Here is an 18,629-nt window from a genome sequence, read left to right on the forward strand (position 1 = left end):
GCCCTTATGGGCCCTAAAGCAGTATCTGGCACTCGGGACGGGGCTCAGTGCTCAATGAAGGTGCAGCAGGGGCAGCAGCAACATTTCACTCCYCGGGGGAGCTTGTTAACCTACGGTGTGGCTAATTAAAAGTGCTTATTGCATGGAGAAGAGTCCTAAGAGCCCCTGAAACGACCAAGGAGCCAAAGCAGCACTTGAAGATGTTTGGTCCTGTTGACTAAGAGTGCGGGAGGGCCATGGGCTGGCAACAYTGCTCTCTACCCCTGACCCAGGACTTAGGGCAGAATGTCAGGCCTGTTACACTAAAAAAAAAAAATCATTTTCCACTGCAAGTTGACTTTTTAACTCAAAAAGCCTGTGCTATAAGAAAGAGATAAAAGATCACAGTCCTGTCATTAAGCGGGAGCAGAGAAGTACTGCAGTGCATTGTGGCCGTATTGTTGCTTCCCTTGAGAGGAGTCTGGCCTGAACTTATCAACTGCTTGAAGCAAGCTGCAGAAAAGAGGATGGAAATGGTACACCAAGCTTGCTCTTCTCCCTGGGTGATCTTTAGTGACACAAGTTAAGGGCCTGTTAATTCAAAATTCTTGTGGAAAAGCTTTGCTTTCACTGGTCATCAAGCCTCCCCCCCCCCCCAATCCTGGTGGTTGAAGTTAAAAAGCACATGGGTTCCATCAAAATAATAATTAAAGTGTGCCCACACTTACTTAAGTGTCTGGGTTGAAAATGTTTAATCAGTTTAAATGAAACCTGAACAGTTATAAACAACTTGCAGCTGCTGCCTTCACTGGTGTCCCTGCTGGTTATGGTGCTGAACATGCAGGTCTCAGCACCACAGTGCTCAGATACTGAACAAAAACCATCCACTAAGGAGGCAAAAGAGGAGATTCACAAAATCTGTAGTACAGGAAAGTAGCAATCAATCAGCTGTTCCTCAAAAGCAGTAGCTTACAGAGAGCTGACCTACAAGCGTGTCCTATGGTCTTCATCATGAAGTGTCCAACTTTGCTCGATGGAACTAGGAACAGAAGAAAAATGACAGCTTGAGCCTGCCCTTACACAGAAGGGCTTTGAGGGTTTGGACGAGCCCCAGGAGTACTGGGGATAGTTTCCATAGCAGTACATAGGATAAGATACAAGCTCTGACCTTTCTCAACTCCGCAAATGCTGATCCAAAGGCAGCTTTAACCTGGGTTCTCTCCTTGATCCACTGCGGCAGCTTATTAAGGATGGCAGGGCGCGCGTACCTGTGGTCCAGGAGCAGGATGCTGGCAAAGTCCCGCTGGTGGCGAATGGCTCTCCCTGGCAGTGCCCAAACACAGCAAACAAACGGGCTCAGGCACGGTTCTCCAGCAAGTACAGTTCCCTTCCCCTCTTCCATGCCTCGCGTGACTCCATGAAGCCTCCTTGTCCCCCGTGCTCCTGCACCAGGGCAGGTGCATTTTGTCCCCCCAGTGCTGGCTGCCCCAGGAAGGACATGTTACCTATAGACTGGTTTACTGCCTTCATGCACAGGTTTTCAATCAGCACTCTGCTCGGAGCCGGGCCAGCAGCTCTTGGCTGGAAGAGAAAAACACTGAAGATGAGGCAGATGTAAAGCCAAGTTGCAAGGCTGCCTCAAGGACCGAGACAAGTACTTTTATCCCTGCAGAGTGCACAGGTAGCTATGCAGACCCCAAGTGGAGGGTAGGAAGGAAGAGAGGAGAGGCTGCAGTTAGTAAACTTATTTGGAGCGTWCCCAAGAGGCAGCCCAAGGACTTGAAGGCAGAACCCTTGTCCCCAGCGACCCAGACTCTTGTAGCTGCCCAGGTAGAGCACTGCTGGTGGGCCAGCAAAGAGAAGTGACCCTCGTTTGCAGCCTCCACCCCCCTACTCCCTGTTCTGGGTTGAAGGGCCTTTGTASCCCCAGTGCTGAGGGTCCCTGTGGTGCTTCTGGTGCTCAGTGCCAGCTCTMCCTGCACAGAATCCCTCCAGGCCTGCCTCGGGCTCCCGTGCCAGAAGGGAGTGCCATAATTCTGCTACTAAAAGCAAAAGTGAGAGAAATGGAGGTCTAAGTCTCCCTGTTACCATTGTTTTGTCAAGCCAAGCCATTTTTTCCTGGAGCTCTGGAGCTTTAATGTTGGGGTAAGGCATGCCCACCATGATCACACACCTGCACGGGGCAAGGGAAGATGCATTATTTACACGTCCCCTGCTACGGCGCTTTGCCAACAGCAAGATAAATTAGTGAGGTCACTGCACCCCTGAAAGGCAGCCAGCCCTGAAAACCAAAGGCAGCAATAAAGCACAGCAGTTTGACAAGCACGTACTGAGCTGGAGGCTGCTGCGGGATTCAGGGAGCCAGGACAAGGAGTTGTTACCCAGCAGAGCAAGCCCAACTGCGTTACCCTCATGACAATACCCTGGACAAGGCACTAAGCAGCAGTTCTACACGACCCCGCAGACTTGGTCCCGTTAGCTTAAGCCTCAGCCAAGTCACACACTCCCCAGGGTTTTCTATCCACACAAGTCCCAATCCCTCCATCCTGCTCGGAGTCAGAGCACAACCCCAGTGCCCACCTTAGAAGGARCAGCCCTCTTACCTGCCCAGGTCATCAGAGAAGTTGATCCCTTCACTCATTTTCCCTCCAACTACGGAAAACAGGAGGGCTCCGGTCATCTGGCCTCCCACACTGCTGCAACGCTGCAGGACAGGAACCAACACATTCAACCAGAACTGGGAAGACTTAGTGCTGCAGAAATACTGACACACATGGATGAGAACCCCCTTCCCTTCCCTTCTTAGAGGCTTGTTTCCTTGTTAAAAAAGGACAATCCTAGAGGGAGGGGGGATGCTTCACTCCCAGCAGGCTGCTTACCTTTATGCACTTGGCATATTCCACAAGCACCTGGTCCACCTGGTTGGCCTTCTTAGGCTCCTGAAAGAGCTGTCAAAGGTGAGTGTGTTAGTTACAGTAATAGGAGCAAACAGACTGAAATTAAATTWAAAAAAAAGCTTATTCCGTTCTATTGAACACCACAGGCTAGGAAGATGGGGGAAGGACACACACAGCCTTCCCACACAGCTTAGCCAGCACCCTGGAAAAGCCCTGTGTGCCCGCAGTGACATCTTGCCCTCGGGCTCTGAAGGGAGCMGCAGCAGCACCAAACATTCCCCTTCATCTCCAGCTGACTTGCCTGACTCCATAAGAAGTTAAAAATGCTGCATGTGCTGGAAGGCAGGAAGACGCCCTGGGCTGCCTCCGTTTAAGAACAGAGACACAGGGGGACCCTCCGGCTGCAAGATCTTTTGGGGACACTGAAGAGATCAAACTTCAAATCCCCAACTACTTCCAGGTAATAATTCCTCTTGCTTAGTGAAGCAGTTAGGACTTTCTCTCTCTAGAGAGAGAAAATACACTGAAGAGTATTTCCTGGTATTCAGTATTTCAAGTTACTGAAAACCCTGCAATTAACTGAGCTACTTTTTGATAGGTGCTGCATCTTGACCAAAAATCACAKTTTTTTTTTTCCTCTAGAAAAAAGTGCAACATCTTTCCTATCTATGACAGTAAAGAACCCAAAAGATATGTTTCCTTTTGGTTAGCAAGAAGCAACATGAGTTTTAACCAGCCAGAATGAAGCTTTCAGTAGGAAAAATAACTGTTAAGTACAAGTGTAAGCCAAGACCATTTAACAGTAGCTATTTAAGCCTCTGGTTTAAATTAATCCTCTCTTTGTAATGTATATATAATCTCAGTGTGATCTCACCACAGCCACCTGCAGAAAGACTTTAACCTCCCTCTTTGATATGATCTGGTGTGTAGGCAGCTGAAAGTCACTCTYGTTACACTTCAGCAGAGGCTTTGCTAACACTCAATTCGATGGAGACTGCAAAGGCCAAACTAGAGCAAATGAGTATTGAAAGGTATAGCAAGTTGCATGAACGTGGCATAAACCCTTGGGAACGCTAGCCAGGCCCTGACAGYGCACTGTCAGTGTCACTTGTAAAAATATGCAGAAAAGCTGAACTGTAGTGATCCACCAAAAAACAAATATACAATTTACAAATATACAAACAAAAACGAGCAAACACAACAGGCAGATCTGTGTGCCAGAATACCAGCAGCAAGGCCGTGAAACACCTGGGCTGTGAAACACCTTCTGAGCCACCTGGTAAGCTCTTTAGCTTCTGGTAAACAGAAGTCACACCTGTAGCATCTCTATTTGTTATATTTTCCTGGCACATGATCCAAGATCTGTCCAAGACAACCAGCCTGCCCAACCTTCACTATCCAACCTTCAAATACTCGTGACAGCCAGTGCAAAGATTTCCCATTGGCAGGAATCTTTCAGAAGTCTTTCAGAAGCCTCCCCCCGCTTACACAGGGGTCACTGCTGCCACCTTGCAGGGAGGCAGAAGGGTCAGACACCTCAGTCAAGGTTGCACGGGCAAGACCACAGTTTTCAGCTCTGCTCTTTCAAAGCCTGGGAAAAAAATAAGACAGCCCAACCTGTACATCTATCCCAGACACAGGGGAACAAGCCTGCAGGTTGTGAAAGAGGAGGGCTGCCTCCCTCCATGTCCACCACACAGTCTGTGCACTTACAGAATCTATAGCAGCGTTTAATCTAACTTAGATCCCAGCTCAGTGATCAGCTGCCCGGGAAGCATCATTTATTCATTACTGGAGAGGGACTGGCTAAATAAAYATCCGCTCTGCTCTGCTGTGCAGAGTATGAGAAGAGCTCAGTGAGAGAGGCCTGTAATGCAGAGATAATTGTGCGACTTGTGAAGCCTCCCTTAAAGTAGTACCAAGTGTGCACCGAATACCTGCCCCGGCTGCACAGTTACCTTCTTCTTCGCTGCCAGGCGGGCGAGCAGCCCGCTCTGCTCCCAGCGCGCGCACACCTGCCGCTCGTACTCGTAGGAGGGGAAGAAGCACACGACGCCGCCGGGCACCACGTTGCACACRTTGCACAGGATCCGGCCCGTCTCGTCCATCTGCAGGAGAGACAAGAGCACAGAGAGCTCCCAGCAGCTCCGGCTGCTGTGCCGCAGGGAACACCTCTCCCCTTTGTCCTGCCTTGGAGAAAGAAAGGGTGGGGGAGATGTGTACTGCCTAAGGGAGTTCTCCAGGGAAGCTGGGAATGGCCAACAAGGCATTCACTGTTCAGCCTCTTGCAAGCCACAGTCCATTACTGTTGGGAAGCAGTGGTCTCTCAGGGAAGGAACGCTTATGTCCTTTGCCTAATGGATGGAAACTGCCACCCTGGAACAGACCTGCTCATTTGCTCTCCACATCTGGTGGGGACAGAGCAGAACCAGCATCCAGTGCCAGGTGCTTATTGGCCACCCCGGAAAGGAGAGAGAAATGAAGGAAACTGCGCAGAAACATCTGCCACCCGTCTCGCTGGCAGGCTGCTCTGCAGGGCTGAGTGACGGAGCCCCCTTCCAAGCACAAAGCAGTCGGAGATCACGCTCTGACCTCGGCACAGCCAGCAGGAGACACTAGTCTCCCAGTCTGCAATGGCAAGTATTGAGCGCRCAGCTCACGTTCCCCCTTGCTGCTCATCTTGGCATCCTGGCCCCAAATCGCCCAGGTTGCCTCTCTTGTGGCGTTTGATGAGCACGCCTTTCAGACACAGGACACGAAGGGCAAACGCACCATTTGGGGCAGCTCTCTCGTCTGGTAGGTGAACTCCAGCTGCTGGTTGGAWGGGCCATTGCAGAGGATCAAGGGCAAAATGTTTTCTGGAGGAATCACATGACCTGGAGACAAAACGGGCAGCGGGAGTCAGTGTCACGGCTGTGCACGAATGCGGCGAGCTGCACGGCTGCACGTGCGCGCAGCGACACGAGCCACGCTGGGCCACGATGCACAAGGCCCTGTGCGTCCCACTGCTGGCAGCTGCTCTCCGAGCCCCGCACGGGAGCAGGGCACTGCCTGCCCATTCCGGCCAGGACTGAACAGCCAGAGCAGCACTCACACCCACACTGCAAGGTGGTGAGTCCCTCTGCAACACTCACCGCAGGAGAACTCCACGATTCGCGCAGGGTCCACGCCAGCGCAGCACAGCAACTGCTCTCGGAAGTCAGACACCTGTGGACACGAGCCAAGGAGAGCTGGAGCACCGGCATCCCCAGAGACCCAGCACTGAGCTCAGCATGACGGCCGCTGGCGGGAGGAAAGGCAGAGCCAGGCACAGGGCACGGGTAGGAGCAGCAGCAGGAGGAAGGGGGTGGAAATCCCACCAGGTCAGCTGTGGCCTGGGGCTGCTGCCGAGCACAGGGCTCATCTGTCTACCCTGGTGATGCCACGGCAGGCACAGCGGCCTGACCCTGAGCCTGTGTTTTCCAGGCACTCCAGCCTGGTGCCTGTGGAGCAGCAGGAAGCCCTATCTCAGCCCGTGCCCTGGGCAAGGCGCAGCCGTGTCCCGCTGCGGCGCTGCGCGGGCAGAGGCGCAGCTCAGCCGGTGACACGGCCTGCCCCCAAGACCCTCTGCACCCTGGCTTTGCTCCCTGCTCCCTGCAAGGCCACATTCCCGGGGGGCACCTTCAAGCTGGCGCAGGCAGAACAGGCAGCATAATGCAGGAGGCAGCTGCTCCTTCAAGACCCACGGGCCTCGTTGTGATCCTAGGGCAAGTCCCATGCCTGAAAACCATTTCCTCCTGGCCCAGGACGCTCCAGTTAAGACCTCCCTAGGCCCAAGAACCAATAATCAGATCTTGTAAAACAGTGTGCAGAGCACATTTTGGGTTGCAGTTATACCCTCTCCTTTGGGCTGCGGTCTTGCCAAGGAATGCCACCGTTCACCGAGCACTTTGCACTGTCCTTCCCCACTGATCTCCACAAGAACACACAGATGTCAGGATGTTCAGACACAGGAATGGCTGAACTGCATCAGTGTAGCTAACTGGAATGTCTGACACACCCCCTAGGAACGGTACACAAGGGACACGCTCCCTCGGAAAAGCAATGGGAGAAGGACTGGAAGATGATGAAATAGATCCTACYACCATGGCAACACTGGAGTCCTAATCTGTCTGAAAGATCCCCTAARGCAGGGTCCCTTTGGGATCCTTATCCTTTAGAAGGGTAGAGCAGGTCCCAACCAGCTGTCGGCTCAAGAACCTGCTTCGGCCAGGCTGACAAGGGCARCCCCCCCATTTTTGCACAGCTAGGCAGGAAAACCACACCAAGCACGTAAGGGAGGATTTTCCCTGCACATGCAACAGGAAGCAGATAGAAAAGCCRCTGTCTTTCCATGCTCGCCTGCGATAGCGAGACCTCCTACAAGCTTCGAGTAGTGTCCGTGTCCCTCACCGGCTGCATGGTGCCCCCAGCAATGATCACAGCTCGGCACTCCTTCACCACCTTGGCAAAGTGCACGGCTGGATTCAGCAAGAGGAATTTGAGGCTGCTCTGACCAACAGTGCCTGGAGAAAGGAAAGAGAGAGAGGGAGGAAGCAATTGAGACACACAGTCTGGGATCTGAGGGATACAAGAAATTCCCTTCCTGCCCTGGGCACTTGGGCAGATCCCAGCCTCCCAAAACCAGAACTTATTCAAGCACTGCCAGGAGCAGTGACAGGTAACAGTGACCTGGAAGCTACTTCCTGCTTCCTAACCTTCCCGGAGCTGTAAAGATGCAATAAGCTGCAGGACAAAAATCTGCATCCAGAGTGGGAGGAGATACCTGCAGCCTTTCATACCTAGCCCCAAAGCTCTTGTAAAGACTCCTGTGGGTTCACGGGAGTTCTCACACAGACTGAGCCAGCCAGAACCGCASACCCTGCCGAGCATGTTGGCTGCAGACCCTCGTCACCCAGGATCGCTGCCCTCRCCATCAGCGAGCACTCTGCTCATGAGTGCTCCCTCACCTCTCCAGAGCTCTCCCACTCCATACCTTGCCTGTTGAGAATGACTCTGCCGTCCTGGTTTGCATTCGTCAGGGCGGAGAGAAATCCTTCAATCTGCATCAGCGGAGAGGYGGATCGGAGCTGGTCGCTCTCTGCCTCCGCAGGAAGGCTCTGAGGAGCACCTGGCCAGAAAAGAGAAGGAACAGGCAACATAAGCCACATTTTCAAAGGCACAGAGGGGAGTAGGCTCTAAATATGAGTGGGCCCTTTTCAGGCCCTGTTCTACACTTGCAGGTAGGGAACTAAGACCCAGTAATGAGAGAACCCAAGTTCTGTTTCATTGCTACACAAGAAAMGGAAGATTTGGATTTTATAGCTGGAATCGCCAAACAGGCTCAGGTCCCAGAGCCTGCTATCACAGCACTGTGAGGCTTGAATTTGTGCAGCCTAAACACAGAATCAYATCCTCATTTGGGTTAGAAGAGATCTCAGGAGTTCTTCTATTCAAATATATAGTTGCCTGCATTATCTAGTCAAATATATTGGACAAAGACTGCAGGCGCTGCCCTAAACAATTTCACTGTCACTCACTTTTCAGGTCTGCCTTCCCGCTTTGCACACCCTTCCTGGTGCACAAGGGCGCACGCATGGRGGTTGTCAGAACKCACCCTCTTTATCAGACCCCTGCTGGAGGCTCAGAAGAAAGTTCTGCAAACCAGCCAACTTCTCCTTCTCTTTGTTGGTCTTCACAACCGTRGGTGCTCCGTATCRCTCCACGAACCCAAACAGCTGCCAAGGCAAAGTCAGAGGTACTAAGAAAACAAGCAGCAGGAGTTGGACAGAATAAAAACAAGCTTGCTAGCCTGTCACAGATAGAGCTTGATAGGTGTTCCCAAAGCGGGCAAATCAGGGCCTGTGAACACAGCCCAGACCTGCCAGCCTTACTTTTGTCCCCACATTGAATCAAAACCAAACCAAGCCTCTGATGTTGCTTCCTGCAGTGCCCTGAGGTTTACTGGGCTGGCAGGTTTGAGGCAAAGCAGCGCAGAATTAGCACCCAGAGCACCACCGACACGCCGTGTGCTTCTCTGCAGTATAYGCAAAAGGTAACATGCAGTGCTTGTGGCAAGAACSGTTCTGTGTGCCAAGTGRGGAGGAGAAGACAGAGTCCCACCCCAGCTGCTGCGTCTTCCACTTGCAACGCGACATGCGAGGGAGCACTTGAGCACACTTAGCACCTAGAGAGCCCAGGTACCCAGGTACAAAGCCCCAAAGTACCTTCCTGCCGATGAGGCTCTTCTCACAGTAACGCTGAACCTGTCGAAGGAGGAGAGAGGAATTAATTGGCTTTCAGCMTCCCTTCTGTGATCCTGCTGCCTTMAATCCTTCATCAGCAAGCATATCACTTGCTCTTCTTGCTGAGCTCTTGAGGACAGGTGCCAGGCTCTTTGCGAGTGTTTCTGCCCAAACAACCCCTCACTGAAAAGGGCATTTGCTTCTGGTGAAGGACCCCCTTGTTGTAAGGTACCTTGGGTGGAGCTTGGAGAGGTGGCTTGCGTGGAGGGTCTGGTTTCCTGACCCCTCACCCTTTACAGCCTTGCTCTGCCTACAGACAGCCCCTGCACATGTTCACTTAGATGCTTTCCCCTACCCCAAGGCCACCTTGCCCTTGGTTTAGCRCACTGCCATCCAGACAGCAGCAGGAGATCTAGGCATGGGAAGCAGGGAGAAGCTGCCAGAAAGCAAGTCCTGCTACATGGACCTACACTCTGCTTCCAGCTCTCACTCAGCCTTCCTGATAACCCTCAGCAAGTCACCACCACTGCCCTCACAGAAGGCAACATTTGCACTACCTTGAAGAGGTTGATATTGTCAATCTGGCTCTGAAACAGAAAGTCATTGATGGATTTTAGCACAGTCCCTGAAAAAGAGAGGGTAGAAAATAAGAAATTAGYTCCTGGATCTGCATCCCTTCACTGCCCACACCTATGTTCCTACTTGGTAATCAAACACCCCAAGTTTAACTCTGTTTTTACCTGTTTGTGAAATTGCCTGAGAATTAGGATTTTGGTTCACATTAYCTGTAAAATACAAAACGGATTCAAGGAAAGCTTACACTAGGCCTGTTTTAAAATTAAGCAACAGACAAGCAACTGACCTGAAAGGTACATTGTGTCAGCACAGAAACAGGAATTAACTACATCCCTGGACAAAGCAGATGTACCAAGAAATCACCAGCCCCTGCTCCGTGTTTCTTYCCCCTGCACGTTCAAGCYGGAGGCGCATAGGCCGGCAGCTGTCTAGGAGGGAGGGAAAGCCCGAGGACAGCTCTGCACCCAGTCCCATCACACAGAACAGTATTAACGGCTGCCACTCATCGTGCTTCATGTCCTGGGGTTTAACACCCACCTCACATCTCATTTTTGCAGCCTCAGTCATGAAGCTGAGCACAGGCTGCATGCTCTCACACGAGCGCTTTGTCAGGTGCGGGGAAGACAAGACTGGCAGGAGCAAGGGAGGAAGAGTGGGGCGCTTGATAGAAGGCARCAGGCAGCCAGGAGCCTCCTGCTCCAAACAGTTGCATTTCCCCTGGGTGGGGAGGAAGGACTTTACTCAAGAAGGATCCCTTCTGCAGAGGAATGCTTGCCATTTGCAGAGGCCTTGCTACTTGSTGACCCAGGAGATTTATTCTGTGCCATTTTTATTCTGCCCTGATCACTGTCACATCYGCCATGTTCCTCACCCCCCACCTCCAYCATTTACTGCTCCTCAGGTTATCAAACCAAAGAGGGGTTCAGGCAGCCACATCCCAATGGTACAAAAATATGACTGAGAGAAAAAAATCACCAGTGTCACAGCTTATGTGTGAGCAATAACAGCTCCTTTTCACCTCTGCAGAGCAGGAACAGGGACACAGTACTCTGAGGAAGCACCAACTAGCTCCGAGTCTAAACACATCCACAGAGACAGAACATTTTCTTACCTCCCAGCACAGAMACAAACTGCTGCAGCAAATAAAGGATCTGTTTAATGTACATCAGGTTCTTTGCCTTTAGACGCTTCCTATGAAATGACAGGTATTAGATCACAAAACATCTTCAGGGACTAACTCACACACCACTTCCTAAGCTGCAGAGACAATCATCTGAACTCCCCTTCCTTTTAGGAAGATAGGAGCCAAGAATGACTTCTCCTAGGYTTCCCTCTGTCACTCCTTTTGGGACASGGTACAGACCCCTGAATACCCTCACTGAAGTCATCTTTCCCTGYAGCCCAGGCACTTCTTCACTATGTCTACCACCGTCTCACTCCCTACATACTAATTATGGTTTGCTTGTTATAACAGCAGTGATGCCCTGAGTCCATGTTGTGCTAATGTTGCACAAATTCAAAGGTATTAGCGGTGAGCACGATAATGAACTGCTGCAGGTAGGGCAAGAGGCAAGATCTGACTGCAGCCAAGAATCCCATACAGCTTCCTCCTCCTCAGAGCTTACTCAGTACATGAAAGGCTAAGCACTATGAGGCACATGAAAGACTGGAGCTTTAGAAACAGGGTATCACAAAGCAGGAGCGATTAGAAGGAGATACTGGGAAAGAAACTGAGAGGATAAGGGAAAGCCAGAATCCCTAGGGTATCCCCCTTTTCACTTCTTAACACCAGCCCCAGGAATCTGACTTAAAATGGGTTCTAGACAGAGATAATGAAGCCACTGCTCTTCATCTACAAAAGCATTAATGCAAATAACTGCACTGGGGAAAAAGCAAGAAAGGCCCTGCAGAGAAGAGAAATAAGCTGTGGCATCTACACCACCTGCCACTGTTCTTGGGCTGTTTTCATCCGAGATCCTCACCTGTATCGTTCCATGTACTGCAGCAGCTGGGAGTGGGCACAGCACAACTACGAGAGCAAAGGAAGAACCTGCCATTACAGAGGAGCCCCAGAAAAGGGCACTCTGCCAGATTTAGAGCTCAGCCATGGTTAAGAGAGCAGGACGTGACTCACCTGAGCGCCGCTGACTTCTGCGCTGTAGATACAAGTGATGGTGTCTATGAGGTTGTGGGCCTCGTCAAYGATTACGACCTGGTCCTTGAGGCTGATCCCGGCAGCGCTCCTCGTGGCCTCGTGCAGGAGCATCTGATAAGGCAGCACCACCAGCTGCGGGAGAAACGCACCGCACCCTGACTCCCAGTCTGGTCCTTACAGACATCGAGTGTTCACCAGCCACTTGTCCCTGCAGAAGCCAGCCAAGTTATTTGCTCTTATTCCAGCTGGGAAAGGTAGGAAGAGACATGAGGGCATGTGTTTGGAGAGAGGCACTGGGAGGTGAGCTGAATAGAAATGACTGTGCCAGCACAGTACATGGACGGGGAGCCAGTTCAACCCTCAAATAATAACTGTAAGAAAAGCCCAGCAGCACAAGAGCAGACTACACTCCTAATCTCCTTTGAAGCACTGAAAGGAAGTCTTCTGGCAGAGAAGCAAGTGAAGACGAAGAGCAGTGGAATATGCCAAGATTATTCCGGTGCACCACTACTGCTTCTCGATTACTGGGCTATGCAGGTACTTCAGAACACTCAACTCACTCCTGACTTCCAGCCTCCCTGCTAGCTCCATATGGCTGTTCTTTCCTTCCCGAGTTTTCTCAGCAAAATTAGAGCTGGCAAACATTCAGACTGCTTACAAACATTAAGAAAACCCACATGGACACAACCCTGTGCCCCGTGCCCTAACATCCCTGCTTGAGCAGAGGGGTTGGACTASATGATCTCTAGAGGTCCCTTCCAACCTCAACCATTCTGTGATTCTGTGAACATCGGGCAACTTAATACTGGAGGGGGAAGGCAACAGATTTATTCTTGGAGGCCCTGGCACTAGTTCCCCTAGACAGCACGTACACCTTACCTGAGCAGCGGGAATGGCGTATCGACTTCCGTAATATGGGCACGCTTTAGTCTCCCTTCCCAAAGCRACCAACTGCTCAATATCTTTCACTTCCACTAGAACTTCATCACGGAGAAACTGCATTTGGTCATAGGAGTAAAATGGGCATACAGTGCGACTCACACGTCTCTTCTTCCCCTCCATCTCCTCTCCATCACTTTTCTTCTCTGACAGTGGAAATCAGAAGAAAGTCACAACCAATACAGAAAACAGCTACTTTGAATCCTTACAATTGAACCTCATGGATTTCAAGGCAGGTCTTTCCACGCACTTTTTACCTATCATCTATCTAAAGAGCATTCTGCAGTGACATGCCTATCCCTGYAGTGGTTGCTTCCTCTACCAGTTAGATTTAGATATGCGACATTTTCCTATATTTCTGGTACTAAGTTGCAGAAACAACTTCCACTGACTGACATAGAATTCTCCCCAAACACATACAAGTCTGAGAGGATCTCTCCTACCCTGGAAGGATAAAAACACTAGTGACCTCTAGCTCCATTTCTTCATCCACATTTTCAAGCTCCTGCCGCTCTCCTGCTCAGGCTGACTGGCAGAGCTCACTCTCTCCGGACTCTCGCACGTATCCACCTTATCCGTGACGGCTTTCCCAGCCTGAGAGGCCTCATACCCTGTTTGTGCTTCTGCATCTCCATGCAGCGGTCGTTGATGAGTTGGAGAGCCCCCAAGCGGCGCACGTCCTCATTCACACACAGGTTCTGAGGCAGGCAAAGAGAGAAAGCGGGAGGTGGTTAGTTAAAAGACAGTGCCCCCTGTGTTCCCTTTGCTGTAAAATGTAAGACTTTAAAGGAATCTTAGACTAGATTTCAAAAWAGAAAAGTCCGGGGGTCTGATGCTGTGTATTAGCTGCTACAAATATGCTCCAATCCCATTTAAAAATTAACAAGGAGGAAAAATTAGAGAAGGTCCCCTGAGACAGTTCCCTGCTACCCAACAGCTTCTAACGGCTGCTCACAGAAGCAATACCAGGAGAAAGAACAAAGGACCTTCTCAGAGATTCAGAAATATGTAATCTTCCATATCAGAGRGAAGACAGACTCTTGAATTTATGTTAAAGGATAAATGATAAAAAACACAGCTCAAAGAAGGCACATCACCCAGATCTGAGTTATGACTCATTTCTGCTTTAGTTTTCAGTGGGAGATGCAGGCACCCTGAGATGTCTGGTGATTGTCACATCCACACACGTCCCAGCAAACTTTTTGATACGAGATTAAGGTGCACGCTGGTTCCCCTGTGAACACCCCACGTACCTGCCTGGAGCCCAAGGAGACCAGACGTGTGTCTTTGCCAAAAGGACTTTTCTGCACTTCATGCACAAACTGAGACAGCTGCGAGTGGGTGCGGCTACAGTAGTAAATCTGCAGTGGGGAAAAGTGAGGGGAGGATGAGAACAACATGGAAGCCAAATCCCCTTCGACGGCCACTTCTGCAAGGAGACAGGCCACCACCTCAGCCACGTTTCCTTCCTCGAGCCCTCACAAACACACGGGAAGGCCTAGAGTTGAACGGCAGCTTAAGCTTGCCCAGATCATCTGGCCTGTTAATTTCCTGTTAATTCCTGTGCATCTGGGCCTCCATTTTGGTTGATTTTCCCAGAGTCCATGTAACAACAGCAAATCACCATTGGAGAGTAATAAAGAATAGTAATTCTAGCATTATGCTTTTACAGCAAGTCACAGCAAACTTTCAGCAATGTTAGCAGCTGCTTTGGTGGCCACTGCAGTGCAAAGGGAGATAATGGCAGCAGTAATGCTTGCTATTATCAACAGACCTAGCAGTGGTTGGTTGCTAGTTTCCAAATCCCTCTGAGCTGCATTATTTTGGGAAGGATGCATAGAAGCCATGATTCTGCTCACACATACACTGATACACTGCTCTCTCTGCCACTGTCTGCCTTCCTCATCTCACCTTAGTAACATGCTCCTCTTCCATATCATCATCATCTTCCTCAAGGCTAGGGAAAGAAAGAAAAGCCCAAAAAGTTTCCTTTCAAAAGATCACTGAAAGTTGGTTTAAAATGACATTTGGCAACAAAATAACAATCTCAAAAGAGATGACTGTATCATCTTAGGAATGACTTCAGATCTTAACTCGAGAGAAAAAAAAAACTGAGCTCATAAGAATACTGCATGATCAAGTCAAGCCTTGCTCTTTAAAAATAAAAATGTAGGGCTGTGTATTTAGCAACTTCAAGACTCAAGACTTTTTTTTTTTTTAATAAATGTGATGCTTCTGAGCCCCCAGCATGAGCTAATCAGTGTTACACTGTTCTTTGGTGTGTTTATTTATTTGTTGTTTTTTCCCTTAGAGACAATATGCCACCCTCAAGCTATTGCATAAAGACAAGCTTCAGGAAGATGTTTAGTTGCCATATAATTCCTCAAAGGCAAAAGCAGTTTAATGTTTGATAACTGCTTCATTTATATGTAGTTTGAGTATTTTGCAATTTGAGGCAGGAGGATCTGTCTTGATAGTGACACTAATTAGTAAAATTATGTTTTAGATGTATTTGACTTTTCTTGCTAAAATATGGCTTCTGGATTTCTGCATAAAGCAAGAGGAACAATCACACATAGTGTGCACATGGTTTTCATACTGAAGTTCAATTTTTAGAAATGTGAACATCTCTCCCTTTAGAATACCAAAAGATGTCAATGTTAATCCTGCAGGAACTTCCTCTCATGCCCCGAGGAACATTTTGTTTTTCTAATATAAAGAATTTGATCTCAAGTCATTTACCCAGCAGCCAGAAGGTTTCTTCAAGGACCTAAGTCTGGGTGAAGGGAGGACATGCTCTGCATTTTAAGATGCATTTCTCAGAAGACACTTCAGGTCACTGTGCTGTCAACACAAGGAAGATCCAGCCTAACAAAAGCATTTGGAATTGCACGCACTACAACAAATGTCCACTTTTCATGGCTCAAACAGAGGAAATTGCAGATCTGCACACTACACAGCCAAACCTCAGATGCAGGAGGACAAGTACTCCATAGAAGAATCCCAGAGAGGCACTCAAGGAAGTAATCACACCTAGAAACCCAGTCATTAAGGGAAGTYGAGCACAATCCAGAAAGTAACGTGTTGGTATGGAAGTGCCCATCCTTACCCCGACACCGCTTTCTTCTCCTCATCACTCTCATATTCGTCAAGAATCAGCTCCTCCTCGTTGTGATCCAGCTGCTCTAGGACCTCTGCTCCTCCTCCCTCCRAAAGCATCTCCTTGCTGAGCTGAAGAAGGCGCTTTGTCTCCCCCTCCTCCGCTCTCTGAAAGGAGCACGCGATCCCCTTATTCCTCATTCAGAGTAAGAGGCAGCACTGACACCACTGGATTTATACCATGGACAGGTCAAAAGACAGTGCAGTCCCTCATGCCTATTACAAGGAGTGGTCCCATGGGCAAATCCCCAGCAGGACAAACAAATGCATCAAGCTATTTAATGACACAGAATGCAGCTGATACCAGTGGCCAAAATTTGCTCACACAGACATACATGAATGGGAAAGAAAACAAACAAACAAGAGATCTGTGCAAAGGCCTACSAAAATGGTACCAAAATCTCCTAAAAGGGTAAGAGGCACATAATCCAGTACCCTATTCCTTGAAGAGGTCAACAAAAGGACTGGGGTAAACATATGCAAAAAAGGCCCAACCAAGTAAACATTTAAGGAAATCATGAAGCAGTCTGTCCAAAGTTAGAATAAGCTCAGTAACTGTTTTAAATTGAGGAATACAAGACTTCTCTTGCTGGTTCTCTTCCAAATTCTGTGGTTCCTAGCATAGATCTAACATAGATCTACCCCTCTACAAAAATTCTGTTGAACTGCTGAAGAACAATTTTCATGGTTAGTTCTGTTAGAGTTCTTAGGTCAGTGTGAAAACAGTACCCTCCAGCTTCAACAAGTGCTCCTTTAGCATGTTGTTATGAAGAAAAGCAACAAGCACTACAGAGCAGATAGATAATATAGAGATTTAAGAAAACAAATGATTTATCTCATCTGCTTTATCCCCTTTTATCATGCTTCCCATTCTGTTTTCATTTACCATTTACCTCTGAACCTTTGTCATTTCTGCTACATTCTTTTGGCAGGGTTTGACCAAAACTGACTGCAGCATGTCAAATGGAGCAAATTAGAAACTAAAAACCTGACAGCCTAACAAGTCTCTCTGCTTGACAACCTAAAGGGAATATTTCTGAGAAGTCTGATGCACAAACTTCTGAGAAGTTTTCGGTTCATCAAAAACTCTTAGAGTGCTACAAGCAGTTAATCCATCTAAACGGAAGAAAAAACAAGTAGAAAAGACCACAGTTGTTCACTGTTGTTGAGCAAAGTACAACCAAAGTCTGACTTGAATTTTTTCTTTTGGTCCTACAATCTTAAATTTAGTCCCAGATCTATGGGTTTTATTCTGGTTATACACAAACAGTATTCATGCATGCTCACAAGAGACTTGTGAAAAAGACTTGATATAACCAATATAAAAACTTCTAAGCATTGTAGGACAACTCACTTTTCTCTTTGCTGCGTATTTTAACTGCACATTATGGCGAATTTTCTCCAGACGATCTTCTCGTTTTTTTCTCCTGATCTGCTCTTCCTAAAACAAAAGGGAAAGCAGAGCAAGGATGAAATGGGTTTAATCCTAAAACTCAGGTATAATTGCTTTCTAGTGCCCTGGAGATAAAAAAAAAAAAAAAAAAAAAAAAAAAAAAAAAAAAAAAGAACAAACAATCTACCCACTCTGAATCAAAACTGTTGCTACGCAGTCCCTTTCTCCTTAAGTGTGTGCCTATTGCACATCATTAAGCTTGCTGCAAGGTAGTTTCCTGTCTTACAGCATCCACACACAGAGCAATATTCATCCTTTCTAACTGGAACTGAGTTCTCTGGAATAAGACCTTGGTCATGGAAGGCTGCATCACTTGTTTCTCCACCCATGGTATCACCCATTCTCACCCTCACACTTGCCTATTTTCCCCTTCCTCTATAAGGGAGCATTTCCCAACCTTGAGYCTGTCCACCTTATCCCGTTCTTCCTTCTTCTGCACAAACGCAGTAACCCAGTCTGGTTCCCGGGCTGAGCCTTTGCTCTCTGGACATCCGGGCTCATGCAAAGTCCCCTTCCGAAGGGACTCATCCGAATCCAGCAGCTTTTTCTCCTCCTGCCCATCGTGTTCGAGCGCTAGAAGCCGGGCCTCCTCCAGCTTCTTTTTTTCCTCAAAGTCTCTGAGCCAGGAGAGGGCTCCGCAGATAAGACTTAAAGACTTCCCCTGTCATGGAAAACAAACAGGACAGTCAYGTGCAGTTGGAGCACTGGTGGCACGGGCAGTCACACAGCAACGCTCCTCCAAAGGAGAGCSGCACATGGGGACAGCTCCAGCTTAGCAGGATCAAGACAGGCCTATGTATGCAGGTACGGGAGAGTTCGCGTGTCATTATGCAGCATTTCCCTTGTAAACGGCTTCTTTCCACCTTTCCCCTTCCACCTGCCCGGAGTGACACCAATGTTGACACCACGGAGGGGACCAACCCGGGGCCACTYGTGAAGCCCCAGAGCCCCGGGTGCCCCCGGCCCCTCTCCGCAGGCACCCTCCCCAGCCCTCCTCTACATGACCACCCGCCGGCACCGGCACCCTCCCGCCATCCCCTCCCGAGCTCACCGTGCCCGTGGGGCTCTCGAAGATGCCGACCTGGCCCTTCTCCAGGGCGCCGTAGAGCGCCGCCATGAACCGCTCCTGGATGGCATAGGGCGCGTAGGGGAAGGGGAAGCGCGCGGGGAGCGGCCCCTGCGCCGCCATCGCTGCCGCCGGAGGGCAC

General features: G+C 49.4%; 1 protein-coding gene across 1 annotated transcript; it reads right to left on the reverse strand.

Annotated features, from left to right (window-relative positions):
* Positions 1–776: 776 nt before the first annotated feature.
* DDX11 (DEAD/H-box helicase 11) lies at positions 777–18,581 on the reverse strand. The gene is made up of 26 exons (XM_026052155.1): positions 18,473–18,581; positions 17,819–18,082; positions 17,323–17,409; positions 15,919–16,076; positions 14,721–14,766; positions 14,063–14,170; positions 13,420–13,507; positions 12,750–12,955; positions 11,850–12,002; positions 11,698–11,744; positions 10,827–10,906; positions 9,880–9,924; positions 9,697–9,764; positions 9,122–9,160; positions 8,512–8,632; positions 7,891–8,025; positions 7,308–7,420; positions 6,011–6,083; positions 5,649–5,752; positions 4,835–4,984; positions 2,859–2,927; positions 2,583–2,683; positions 2,068–2,152; positions 1,485–1,560; positions 1,148–1,302; positions 777–1,018 (listed from the first exon to the last, which is right to left on the reverse strand). Exons 1-26 carry the CDS (start codon positions 18,536–18,538, stop codon positions 989–991), a joined length of 2,667 nt encoding a protein of 888 aa, XP_025907940.1. The 5' UTR covers positions 18,539–18,581; the 3' UTR covers positions 777–988.
* Between the last annotated feature and the right edge of the window lie 48 nt (positions 18,582–18,629).

Source organism: Nothoprocta perdicaria, unplaced genomic scaffold (genome assembly GCF_003342845.1).
Source record: "Nothoprocta perdicaria isolate Ctin4 unplaced genomic scaffold, notPer1 scaffold_84, whole genome shotgun sequence".
NCBI classification, from domain to species: Eukaryota; Metazoa; Chordata; class Aves; order Tinamiformes; family Tinamidae; genus Nothoprocta; species Nothoprocta perdicaria.